Source organism: Geotrypetes seraphini, chromosome 1 (assembly GCF_902459505.1).
Source record: "Geotrypetes seraphini chromosome 1, aGeoSer1.1, whole genome shotgun sequence".
NCBI classification, from domain to species: domain Eukaryota; kingdom Metazoa; phylum Chordata; class Amphibia; order Gymnophiona; family Dermophiidae; genus Geotrypetes; species Geotrypetes seraphini.
In genome coordinates this window covers 93,270,887-93,284,845 of record NC_047084.1, presented here as the reverse complement: position 1 = coordinate 93,284,845, position 13,959 = coordinate 93,270,887, and the positions used below count along the sequence as shown (strand labels likewise).

Here is a 13,959-nt window from a genome sequence, read left to right as displayed (position 1 = left end):
GGTCCTGTGTTCATGAAGTAGGCAGGACCCGCCAGAGAGGAAGGCCTGAAGCCGCAACAGCAGCGAATTGTAAACGCTGCTGCTGCCTGAAGCACCCGAGGCAGACAGTTCTCTCCCCTCCCAGCCCAACCCCCGCTGACTTTGCGACCCTCCCGGCGAGATGACTTTAATAGCAAACCTCCCTCCAGCGTTGGCAGCCGCAGCACGCTAAACAGGCTGGTTCACGGCTTTCTTCTGCCGTTGAGTCTATCTGTCGTGTCATTGATGACATCATTAGTGACGCGGCAGAGGGACTCAACAGCAGGAGAAAGTCGCGAAGCAGCCTGTTTAACGTGCTGCGACTGCCAACGCTGGAGGGAGGTTTGTGTAGAAGCGATATGTGTCTATGTGTCTTCTATGTATCTCTTCCCCTGCAGTACCTTTGCAGCACTTTGCTGCGGCGCATCCTCCCATCCTGAGTCTGTTTCTCCCACTTTGTGTAGCCGCCACATATGCACTCTGGCCACGGACCTACGGATCAGGGATTACAGATCACGCAGGTCTGAGTGCGCATGCGCGGCTAGCGTTTTATTATATAGGATTCAAAACTATTACATGCATAATTGGCATGCAAATGTTAGCGTCCACTTTATAGAATTGCTCTCTATGAGGCCAGAGTACCAAAGTGTATCAACCTTGCATGCTGTTTTGTACGCTTATTTGTCAATCACTATAAGCAAATCAGCCCAGTAATGGATGCACTGTATAGCTTCCTTCCTCCTCCCCTCTCTCCCGGACTTGACTGCAAAATGTTCTTTAGCTATATGCCTTTGAAGTATGGTCAAAGATTTTGCAAAACTGCCTTTGTAACGAGGTTTTCACATGTCATTGAAATACTATAGTTAATACCTAATGAATTGCTTTGTTTGATTTTGCATCACGGTTAATCAATTGCATTGAAATAGTAGAAAAACATGCAAAGAATTAGGTCTGCATGCCTCATTGTTTATTTCTGGAAAGGTTTACTTTGCATTTTTTATTTTTACAATTTGCTTTTTTGCTCTTATTTTTATTGATCAGTCTTAAAATTTTGACCTTAAAAGTTTAGACTTGTCCTGCTTGTATTCAATTTCTATGTTATGTTTTAATTGTGATCTGCCTTGGATAAAGCAGAATATAAAAGGTAAAATAATAAATAAATATAATGCAGAAAATAAAATATAAATTCAAAATAATTGTGGCAAAGACACCTTTGCAGATTTAGGGCACTGTAGTCCATTGGCCTCATAGAGGGTAATTTTACAACAGAGCACCTGGTTTAAGAGACAAGTAGGTGTCTACTTTTATAAAGATACATAGCTGCCCGATCCTTTATAAAATACTGGTGTAAGAGACAGAAATAAAATCTACGTCATAGACATGGATATTTACACCTGCTCTAGATATTCAAATATGCATATAAAGAAAATGTTATAATCTGTGTGTACTTGACAACTCCACCTAGACTCTGGCCCTGCACACAGCTACTAGTAAATAAAAACACTGTCACATTATTGCTGTTTGAAATTTAGAGGGCCATATTCACAAGAAAATGATTTGTAAAATTACCCCTAAAAACATCTGAATCAGATATTTTGTGATAGCACGTTTCTCCTTGATTGGAAAGATGGTTATGTGCCTGAAGAGATAAAAATTATTTGTGGTGGCCAGCAGGTTCAGCTTTTCTATCTGGATCACAAATATTAGGAGGGAAGATTTGATTTCTGTCTCACTTTGTTATATGTTTTGAGCTGCAAAAATCCAAGAGAGCAGAAGGAGGCGAAATACTTGTGTGCGGAAGAAGAGCGGGTCATGGGGGTGATTGTGTCTAATGATCTCAGGGTGGCAAAACAGAAAAGGCAACGGTCAAAGCCAGGATGATGCTTGGGTGTATAAGGAGAGGAATGGTGAAATCAGTTAGCTTAGCAGGGTTTAAAAAAAGATTTGGATAATTTTCTAAAAGAGAATTCCATAGGCCATTATTGAGATGGCTTGGGGAAATCCACTGCTTATTTCTAGGATAAGCAGCATAGAATCTGTTTTGCTACTTAGGATCTAGCTAGGTCCTTGGCACCTGGGTTGGCCATTGTTGGAAACAGGATACTGGGCTTGATGGACCTTTGGTCTGTCCCAGTATGGCAGTTCTTATGTTCTTATAATGCTAATTTTACATTAGGGGTTAGGGATTTGAAGCTCGGATGCAGAAGAGACTCTGTGTTCTGAATGATAAATGTTGGCAAGCATTCCATCTCCATAGTTCTTCAGTAGGAAAAGGAAGGTGATAATGCTGTTGTATAAGTCTCTGGTGAGGTCCCATTTGGAATATTGTGTGCAATTTTGGAGACCCCACTTTCAAAAAGATATAAAGAGGATGGAGTCAGTCCAGAGGGCTGCTACAAAATTGGCCAGTGGTCTTTGTCATAAATCATATGTGGACAGGCTCAGAGACCTTAATATGTATACTGGAGGAAGGACAGGACAGAGGGGATATAATAGAGATGTTTAAATATCTCCATGATGTTGAAGGAAAACTCTGGAAGGAGAGAGCATAGGATGAAGTTAAGAGCTGATAGGCTCAGGAGTAATGTAAGAAAATACTTCTTTACAGAAAGGGTGCTAAATGCATGGAATAATCTCCAGATAGAAGTGGAAGTGAACACTGTATCTGAATTCAAGATAGCATGGTACAGACATGTGGGATCTCTTAGGGGAAGGAGGAGATAGCGGATGTTTTGGATGGGCAGACTGGAATGGGCCATTTAGCCTTTATCTGCCGTCATATTTCTATGTTCTAAATGGCAAGATGCTCAGAGTCTTATTTAGAAAAAATCAAAACGTCCCCCTACTCAGTCTTAGTCTAGATCAGTGGTCTTCACTGATTTTTAAGTTGAAGCCACTTTGGATCCAAATGAGCTGAAGCAGGTCTCAACACTGCTGATCAGTGTGTGTCAATGACATCCAGCCTGCCTTTAAATTTTTTGTGGTATGTGGTATATATCCTCAAGGAAGTGGGCATTTCCAAATACATTCTCTTCATCTGTTGAGAAACGCCTTGTCCTTCAAGCATATGGCTTATCCTCTCATCCATTTCCTCTTTTCTGGCATGAGCTTGGGCAGCGAGGCAAAGTTGCAGAAAAAGTCAGAATGATGATAAAGGCCACCCCAGAGGTTTCTAGGAGCTGCCATTGGCCCAAGACCTTGTATTGAAGAAAACTGGTCTAGATGAAACCGTTCATTAGTAATGGGAATATATAGAATTTATCTTTTCCTATAACTTTATGGCTAGCCCAGCCACTAGGGTGACATAATTTGAGAGGCAGCAGTTGTGATGTCTACAAATTATTCATCACAGTTGGACCACAGCCTTAGGCATCCTACATGAACAAGACTTTCTGGTTCAGCTTCAGTCAGGCTTTTACCCGCTGCATTCCATGGAAACTGCCCTTACTAAAGTTTCCAATGACCTGTTTTTGGCCAGATCCAAAGGCCTCAACTCTATCCTCATCCTCAATCTGCCACCTTTGATACTGTTGCTCACCGCCTACTCCTTGATACGCTGTCCTTGTTGGGATTCCAGGGTTCTGACCTCTCCTGGTTTTCTTCCTATCTCTCCCATCGCACCTTCAGTGTATGCAGTATTGGTTCCTCCTCCATAGTCTTCCCACTATTGATTAGTGTACCTCAAGGCTCTGTCCTGGGACTCCTCCTTTTCTCAATCTACACTTGCTCATTTAGAGCGCTGATATCCTCCCACGGCTTCCAGTAGCACCTCTATGCTGACAGATCTACCTCTCTGTGCCAAATATCTCTACTGAAACCCAGACCAGAGTCTCAGCCTGCCTGTCCGACATTGCTACCTGGGTGTCTCACCACCATCTAAAATTGAATATGGCTAAAACAGAGCTACTCATCTTCCCACCTAAACCCACCTCTCCACTTCCCTCATTCTCCGTCTCATTGGGCAACACTCTCATCCTTCCTGTTTTGTCTGCTCGTAATCTCGAGGTCATCTTTGACTCCTCTCTCTCCTTCACTGCTCAGATAAACATATCGCTAAAACCTGCCGCTTCTTCTTCTATAATATTACCAAAATCTGACCCTTCCTCTTTGAGCACACTACCAAAACACTTATCCACGCCCTCATCACCTCACACTTAGACTACTGCAACTCGCTATTCTCAGGCCTTCCGGTTTGCCATCTCAGTCCCCTCCAATCCGTACAAAATTCAGCTACACGACTCATATTCTGGGATAGCCACTATACAGTACTCAAGTTACCCTTCTCCTAAAGTCACTTCATTGGCTTCCCATCCATTTCCGAATACAATTCAAACTCCTCTTACCGACCTACAAATGCACTTACTCAGCTGCCCCTCATTATCTCTCTTCACTTATCTCCCCCCCCATGAGCTCTGCTCAGCAGGTAAGTCCCTCCTTATCTGTGCCCTTCTCTTCAACTACCAACTCCAGTCTCTGTCCCTTCTACCTTGCTACGCTGTATGCTTGGAACAAGTTGCCCAAATCCCTAAGGCAGGCCCAGTCTCTGACAGTTTTCAAGGACCATTTAAAATCCCACCTCTTCAAGAGTGCATTCGATTCCTAACTCTTCACACGTTTGGTTCGGCATCCCCAACTCTATATGTTATGTCTGTCTGTCCAAGTTAGATTGTAAGCTCTTCCGAGCAGGAACCATCTCTAAATATCAAAATATACAGCGCTGCATATTCCTTTCAGCGCTATATAAGTGATAAGTAGTAATAGTAGTAGTTCCTGCCCTTCAAAGAAAAGTTTGGAGGGAGCAGGACTTGGCAAGCCTTGAGCGCATACCTGCTAAAGGCTATTTGCCAGCCATGATTAGTAGACATGCTGACTGTAGCACCAGTGCAGTCCTGGACAGGATAGGGAAGTGAGGGAAACTTATAAACACCTCATGGAAGAAGGTGGGAATGAGCTGCTGGGGAACACGGGGGGAGAGGAAGAAGGGGGAGAGATTCTGGACACGGGGGAGGGAGAATTAGGAAGGGAGAGAGATGGGAATGGTGATGGCACTTGATATACCACGTTTCTGTGCTTACAATCAAAGCAGTTTACATATTTATTTAAAATGTTTCTTTCCTGCCTAAAACCTAAGCAAGTTACCATAAAACATATGTTTGTTTTCTATCCCGTTTCCCCCAAAGAACTCAGAATGGGTATCACATAAAAACATCTTCCAATTTCATAATTCAGACTCACTTAATTTAAGAAAGATAAGCCTGTACAAATGAGTTTTAAGCAATCTGCGAAACTGTTCTATGCTCATAAGCTACCTGGTAGCCCATTCCACAGTCTTACGGCAACCACAGAGAACGCAGGCTGACCTATAGTCACATATCTAACATTATATATACAGGGACTGAGAGAGAGGGAGGTAGGGAAAGATAATTTTTAATTTTATCACATTTATTTCCCACATTCATGTAAGCAGGTTACAGTATGCTGGATACATGGGGGGGGGGGGGGGGGGAGGAGAAGGAGAAAGATGCTGAATCTTGGAAGGTTAAGGAATGGAAGAGATGAGAGATGCTGGATGTGGGTGAGAGAGCCTTGAACTCTCTTGACTAAACATTTGCCTTGGGTGTAAGCTTGGGCCAGCCCTGACTTTGTTACATATACCTTTGTATTATATAATTAGTTGATATAAATATTTATTTGTAGAGTATCTATCTTCATTGTGGAAGAGTAGAAAGGAGAACACTGAAAGCTAACCACTTTCAAACATTTGAGGGAAAAATATTAAATCCTCCTTACCCCTGTGAACTGAAGATGAGGACAGCAATCCTGAATATGAACAGTTAGCATTGTATACTTTTGCGTGTCAGACTTCCTCCAAACTTATGAGGGTAAAAAATTTAATTGTCTTACTATAAGAACATCATTTAAAGACAGCAATTCTTATTATAAAGAAGATCTTCTGTTAGTATGTGCAGCTACATTTCTAGACATACAGAGAATTGTTTTTCTCCCTCCCCTCTCAGATGGACTGCCAGTTGCAGCTCACTATGATATATCTGACACGAACTCCGACCCGGAAGTGGTAAATGTGGATACCCTCTTGGCGGCAGCAGCAATGCAGGAGCACAGTAATTCTGTAGGCATCCACGACCCAGGAATGACCTGGCGGACTCGAGGGCTGCTGGAGGAGCTGAATGTGGACACAGGTTTGTCTCCTTTATTCAGAAGTCTTTAAAAAACCATCATTTAATACCTAAGGTTAATCAACCAGGTCCCCAATCCAAAGATTAGCTGGCAGGTATTGTTCTCTTTAGAACAGACAATATATAACCTTATTTTTTATGTTGTGTTCCATGCATTTTGTTTCTGGTCCAATTTATATCAAAAAGAAACCAAGGTATATATATACCAATAACAACGAAAGTCCAAACTTCAAAAAATCGGTATAAAGTAGTGATAAACTGTCCTTAAACCACACTGGAGATGAAATAGAAGACTGTGCTTCCAAATAATAATTAAATAAAAATCAAATACATAAGAAGACCAATCAGTACGGGCCCAGTGCCCTTATAGTAACCATTTGGCCCCGGGCAGGAGTTTATGAAGTGACGAGCACTTAGAAGTAAATCTAAATAAACCCTGCCCCGTACATCATCGCGTCCTCATGTGTATATAGTTCATGAAAAAAGTATATATATATATAATAAAAGTATATATATATAATAATAATAAGGAGCACACACGCTCCTTATTATTATATATATATACTTTTTTCATGAACTATATACACATGAGGACGCGATGATGTACGGGGCAGGGTTTATTTAGATTTACTTCTAAGTGCTCGTCACTTCATAAACTCCTGCCCGGGGCCAAATGGTTACTATAAGGGCACTGGGCCCGTACTGATTGGTCTTCTTATGTATTTGATTTTTATTTAATTATTATTTGGAAGCACAGTCTTCTATTTCATCTCCAGTGTGGTTTAAGGACAGTTTATCACTACTTTATACTAATTTTTTGAAGTTTGGCCAATTTATATCAGTCAGGTATGATAGTGAATGTTGTTTTCTAACCAGGTGCGTATTAAGTGAAGATCATAGGAACCTTCCTTAAAAACAAGGGTTTGCAGTCGTCTACTAGAGACATATTCCTTTCCCAAAACTTATACTGAAGGGATCTGGCTAGTTAAATAAAATGAAATCGAAAAGAAATAGACCATGGCTTTTGATTGATTCATCAAACTAATGTTCCTCAATTTGCAATACATAAATGACACAGTCTCAAAAAATAAAGAAGCAAATGACAGAACCTTAAAAACCAACTGTAATCTTTCAGAGCATTCTTCAATCGGTGTTGCATTGAGCATATTCTTAAAGTGTGCAAGGGGATGCTTATTCCAAAAGTGAGGTCCTTAGGACATAGGAAATGTCTTTGAGGATGAGAAAAGTGAATTATGTCTCTAAGCAGCATGGCTGTTATGTGCAAAATCTGCTCTATATGTGTTCCACTGGCTCACTTTACCTGGTGATAGCCATTGAGAAAGCATCTCTTACAGGTGAAGACCTAAATCTGACTTTGAAAGTGGAGGTTTAAATTAATGCAAATTGTATCTTGGCTTTGACATCGATTCTGATGGTTAATGCTAAGCGAAGCAGCAATAAATTCCTTAACACGCTAAGCACATTGCAATGATGGTCTGTGTATATGACTGCAAGGTCTACATAGTGCTGGGCATACACAATGGAGCTTACAGTTTGAAAGGACATACAGACAAAATGAACAAATAGGCTTAGGGTTAAGAGTGAAGCTGTGATGGAGGAGAACTAAAGTAGATGGGATATGCCGTATACTGGATACTCGAATATAAATGAGAAACTAAAATCCTGGCTAGACGATAATAAATTAAATTATGATATTCCCTAACAAAGAAGGTTTAACTATTAAGGCGCCTTTAAAACTCAACCCTCTACCGATTAAAATTGTTAACTCTTTAAAGCTATTAGATACCATCTTCATTTTAGCACGGTAGTCCAATGCTGTTTCCATCGTTTACGAATGATTAGATCACCAGCCAAACTCCTGGAACCTGCATCTTTAAACGTCCTAATTCACTCCCTAGTAATATCTTGTATCGATTACTGTAATGCACTGTTTAAGGGCATAACAAAAAAGGAAATCAGGCGACTACAAATCATACAGAATACTGCTGTAATAATCATATTTATTTATTCAATTTTCTATACCATTCTCCCAGGGGAGCTCAGAACAGTTTACATGCATTTATTCAGGTACTCAAGCAGTTTTCCCTCTCTGTCCCGGCGGGCTCACAATCTATCTAACGTACCTGGGGCAATGGGGGGATTAAGTGACTTGCCCAGGGTCAGAAGGAGCAGCGTGGGTTTGAACCCACAACCTCAGGGTGCTGAGGTCAGAGCTTTAACCACTGCGCCACACTCTGATCATGTATCACCCCCTTCTTCACAAAGCTCATTGGCTCCCTGTTGAGCATAGAATCAATTATAAAATTCTTTTATTGACATTTAAAACCCGTGCAAGTAACCAACTTGAATTTATGAATAATCTAATCATACCTTACAGTCCCTCTAAAGCCCTTTGCTCTACATCTCAAAATCTCTTAACAATTCCTTCTTTAAAGCACATCAATACTATTAGATCTAATAATTTCGCGGTAACCGCCCCTTCTCTTTGGAATTCCACCCCTAACCATCTCCGTTCAGAAGTATCTCTTCCTCATTTTAAAAATAGGTTAAAAACCTTTCTATTCCAAGACACTTTTGACACCTAACTACCCTTATTAGGGCTAATTTTTTAATTATTTTTTAAATCCCCTTTCTACCTTACCTTTTATGTTAACTTTACTTTGATTATTTCAGTTCCTCCCTTTTTCTTCTTGTTCCCGTTCATTTATATGTTGTGTATTACTTGTCTTGTGACTCATCATGAGATATACTTATGTAAGTCTGTACTTTTGGTACCTCATTAGCACTTATTTGTACACTACTTAGAAGTTTGATTGAGTGGTATAAAAATTTTTAAATAAACTTGAACTTGATCTTTGGGGGAGCCAGTAAGGAAGCTGCTCAGCGCCGAGAAGCAGCGCAAAATCATGCTGCTGCTCGTGCCGCTCAGATGAGGAAATTTGATCGCACAGCCGGTTAGCAGCGGGTCAGGAGTTTGAAAAGCTTGCTCCTGCCCGCTGCACCTCCACCACAGATTGGCAGAGGACCCGCTGCACCTCCACCACAGATCAGCAGAGGTATGAAGATAGGGCAGGGAGGGGGTGGGGAGACAGAGGGCAGAGCCTGGGAGGAAGAGTACAGAGTCTGACAAGGGAAGGAAGGAAAGGTGCTGGGGGCAGAGCCTGACAGGGGAGGGGAAGAAGGAAGGGTGCTGGGTGTAGAGCCTAACAGGGGAGGAATGGAGGGAAGGGGGCTGGGTGCAAAGTTTGGCAGGGAGGGGCTGGGTGCAGAGCCTGACAGGGCAGGACACTTGAATATTAAGTCGCCCGACATATTCGAGTCAACCATTTTTCCTCCTTTTTGGGGGGAAAAAGGGGGGTCTCGACTTATATTCAGATCAACTTATATTCGAGTATATACGCTAGGTGGGGGACCACTTAAAATAGTTCAGAAAAACTATGGGAAGAGAACTTTTGTTCCTTTCAAACTCTAACAAAAAAAAAAAAAAAGAAGACAGGAAGTGGGTGGTTGGATCAGGGGTTGGATGAAAGAGACCCCATACAGCTTCTGGAGAGGCTAATTGGAAATAGACAGCAATGGCCTTTTTACTTCTAGTTCATATTCAAGGGTTTGCCTCTTCCACTATCATTTCCTAATGCCCCCTACACCTAGAATTGCAATTCAGGCAATTCTAGCTGGATTGTCACTTTCTGCTTCATATTGCTTAGCACAAGCAAAAAAGTTGACCCTTGTTACTCTACAAAAGGAAATCCAGCAGAAACAAAAGACTCTGTGGAGAGTCATAAGATGTAGGTTAGTCTTTATTAAAAATTCAACTTGATAATCCACATAAAAGTATCTAGGACCTAGTTACACTGGGAACTTTGGACCCAATATGGTCCATGTTTTGACAATGCAATCTTCCTCGGGGTTCCTATAGGTCCTATGATAAGACATCAGGGACTAAAAATAGTCCTAATGAGCAGATTCAGAGAAGACTGCGCTGATGAGAAGTTCTCAGGAGCAGGAGAGAGAAAAACATGGACCGTGTTGGGTCCAAAGTTCCCAGGTATTGGGTCCTAGATACTTTGTATTGGGTCCTAGATACATTGCAACGGATACCCAGTTCAGGGTCATTGGACACTGGTGCAGAAGTGGTCCATAAATCGCCTGGAACTCAGAGCCATTCGACTTGCACTTCAGGCACTGGAGAAGTCTCTGGAAGGCAAGGCAGTCAGAGTCTTCTCAGACAATGCGACTGCAGTGGCCTATATCAACAGGCAAGGAGGCACCAGAAGCGCCCCGTTGTCCTAGAAGCTCAGTTCCTCATTCAGTGGGCAGAAGCTCATTTGCAGGCTCTCTCAGCCGCGTATATAGCAGGAGTGTAAAATGTGCAGGCCAACTTTCTGAGTCGGCAGACACTCAACCCATGGGAATGATCTCTACCCCCCTCCTCCTCCAGGTGTTCAACATCATAGTTCAGCCTCCACGGATGGATCTGATGGCCTCAGCAGCAAACACAAAAAAAACTCGCTTCTACAACTGAAGATACAAATCTGGAAGTGAGGGGTTAGATGTGTCAATTCAACTGTGGCTGGAGAGAAAGTTCTTTATACATGTTTTTCCTGTGTCCCATGCTCATTTGAGTCATTTGCAGGATTGCAAGTCATCCAGGGTGCCCGATTGGACTCTCAGAATGTGGTATGCAGACCTAGTCTGTCTCCAGAGGCACGAAGACCTCAGACTACCGGCCCTAGCAAGAATTTGTAACACTATGGGCTTACAGCATGGCTCTTGAGTGAGTGACCCTCACGAGCAAGGTTTATTCAGACACGGTCATCACCACTTTACTCAGAGCTAAGAAACCATCGACAATGACAGTCTATGCTAAGGCATGGAAGTCCTTTCAGCACTAGTGCACTGTGCAGGATGTAGAGCCCTCTTGAGCTCCAATTTCAGTAGTCTTGGACTTTTTGCAGGAGGGACTTCAGAAGGGTCTGTTGGTTGGATCTCTGAAAGTGAAGATAGCAGGACTTTCCTGTTTCTAAGCACAGGGGGGACAGAGGCTCCCTTGTCTCTCACCCAGATGTCACCCAGTTCATTAAAGGGGTTCTTCAGTTGCACCCTCTGGTGCGTCCCACTTTCCCTTCCTAGAATCTCAACACTGTATTGCAGGTTCTCAGTGGACCTCCTTATGAGCTCTTACGGGAGGCTTCCATTCTGGATCATATGGTCAAGTTGGTGTTCTTGGTGGGGATTGCATCAGCAAAATGAGTTTCCAAATTGCAACCTATTTTCTGCAGGGAACCATTCCTCAACATTACGTAAGCTAGGCTCTACTTACACACAACTCTGTCCTTCTTACTGAAAGTTGTCTTAGCCTTCCAAGTTAATCAGGAGGTCTGCTTGCCTGCTTTCCACTCTGCGGGGTCAAAGAAAAAGGACAGGGCATTGCATTTGCTGGATGTCAAGCAGACTCTCCTCTGGTACCTCGAAGTTACCAATGAGTTTCGCGTCTTGGATCACCTTTTTGTTCTGACTAGTCATGCCAAGAAAAGGAGGCCGGCAATTACAGCCTCAATCCAGATGGATTAAAATGGCCATTTCCTCCTCATATGTGGGCTGAGGTAAGCAGCTGCCGATTGCATTGAAAGTTCACTCCACTAGAGGAGCTACTACCTCATGGCCAGAAACTAGGATTGTCTCACCCGAGGTCTGTAGAGTGGCTATGTAGTCTACCCTCCATTCCTTTACTAGGGTGGACATGGCAGCTAGGGAATATGCCACTTTTGGGTCCTTCATTCTAAAGACAGGCTCAGTGGACCCATCCTAGACTCTGATAATGTTTATTGGTAATTTTTGTAACAGAGCAGAACAGAATTGTACTTTTGGGGATTCTTCCCCGTTTCTCTCCTTCCAGTTATGTCTTTCATTACAGTGCTACTTGATTGCTTTTGTATGAACTGAGGGGGCAGGAGCAGTTTCCTTGGAAGAAGGTGGAGTTGAAAAGATGATTGACAGTTTTGTGCAACCAAGTTGCAGTTTCAGATGCAAAACCTATGAGTCAGGATCACTAGACACATCTACAAGAAAGAAGATTATTGAGATAAGAATCTAATCTTTCTTTCTAGTGCAATGTGTTTAGTAGTTCTGATGCTAGGCTTATGCATCTGAGCCCGCAAGTTGCTTGCAGAATGATATCATTCATCTTTCAACCCTGCTTCCTTCTGTAGTAGGGACAATAATTCTCTGAAAATTTAACAGAAAGGGACCAGATTTGGCCTAGAAGAAAAAAAATGATAAAAAGATGCATGAAATTTGAAAATGAGCCCACTGTTACATTGCAGGGAACTGAGTCTTTCAAATGGCTTTCTTTTCATTTCCTTTCCCATTCACACAAATAAATTACACTCAAGAGCATGTATTTTATAAAGTTTGTGAATAAATTGCAGCTCTGCCTATGCTTTGTTTCACTGTATCAAATATTCTATTTTGCAAAAGCTAGAATAAGGTATTACTGTAGATCTTGATAGACTAATCACACTCCTTAATAGCTTGCTATCATTCTGTAAGGGTTTTGATGCATTTTAATGAGTTTTTTCAACCACTAGGTGCCACTATGCAGTTATATAGTAACTATTAAGAAACTAGATATTACAGTGTCTCTATGTGCCCTGGCACAGTGGTTTGCCCTGAAGAGATTCCAGGTGTACCACGAGAGATTCCAGAATTTTACTTTATTTTTAAAAATTCTCTTCATAAGTATATACTAGAATAGATGACTTGCACGTCGTGTACGTAGGAGTCTGTCAATGTTATGAACGTCTGTGTGCGTAAGGATACAGAGGCCCAGACAAGTATCATTGTGTGACGTGATTAATCCTTGAAAACTAATGACAAACTAAACTAAACTAAACTTTAAGTTTGTATACCGCATCCTCTCCACAAATGTAGAGCTCAGCACGGTTTACAAGTAATTTTATTTTTATTTTTTATGCAGTAGTTATCCTAACTTGAGCAACAAAGCAGTCAAGGCTTTTGTTACTGTTTGGATCTTCTTATCTTAGTAAACTTGGGGCTCCTTTTACAAAGCCGCGCTAGCGGTTTAACGCACATAATAGTGCGCGCTAAACCGCCAGCCACGCTAGCCGCTACCACCTCCTCTGGAGCAGGTGGTAGTTTTTCGGCCAGCGCGGGGGTTAGCACGTGATGAAAAGTCACGTGCATTAAACCCGCTAATGCGCCTTCGTAAAAGGAGCCCTTGGATTTTCAGCTCTGACAGAAATTAAATCTTAAAAAAGAGAACGACTGCAGATGGTGGATGATGAAATGCATTTTTGCTTGTCGACTATTGAGCTGCGTTTTGAGTTAATTTGCACTCAAAGCAAACACATCCATCGCATTGATTAGCAATTTTATTCCATCTAGTTTCACCATTGTTAGAATTACCCATACAAAGCTTAAAGAACTTTAAATAAATAACTTTCAAATTTAATTTTTTGTTGGTTTTGCAATTTTATCATTTCAATTATAATGTGCCGCGTAAAACATTTACTCCATTTTGGGTGCCTTGAGAAACATTTGCTCTGTTTAGTGTGCTGGAGCTAAAAAAAGTTTGAGAGACACTGAGATATCATGATAATATCATATCATCCATTTTTCTATACAAGTTATATGAAAATGCTTAAACAGAGGAGATATAAAATACATTTTGGTTAAATTTCCAAAAGTGCTGATATGTTTT

At 41.7% G+C, this 13,959-nt stretch overlaps 1 protein-coding gene across 3 annotated transcripts in view; it reads left to right on the top strand.

Moving 5' to 3' along the window:
* Positions 1-13,959, top strand: part of C1H18orf25 (chromosome 1 C18orf25 homolog) — a 152,920-nt gene that overhangs the window by 121,453 nt on the left and 17,508 nt on the right. For 2 of the 3 annotated variants that reach the window (XM_033935032.1, XM_033935041.1), the window contains one exon: positions 6,036-6,218. The exons of the other annotated variant lie outside the window; for it this stretch is intronic. In XM_033935032.1, the coding sequence (XP_033790923.1) occupies positions 6,036-6,218 (183 nt within the window). The remainder of the gene's footprint in view (positions 1-6,035; positions 6,219-13,959) is intronic. 3 annotated transcript variants of the gene reach the window in all.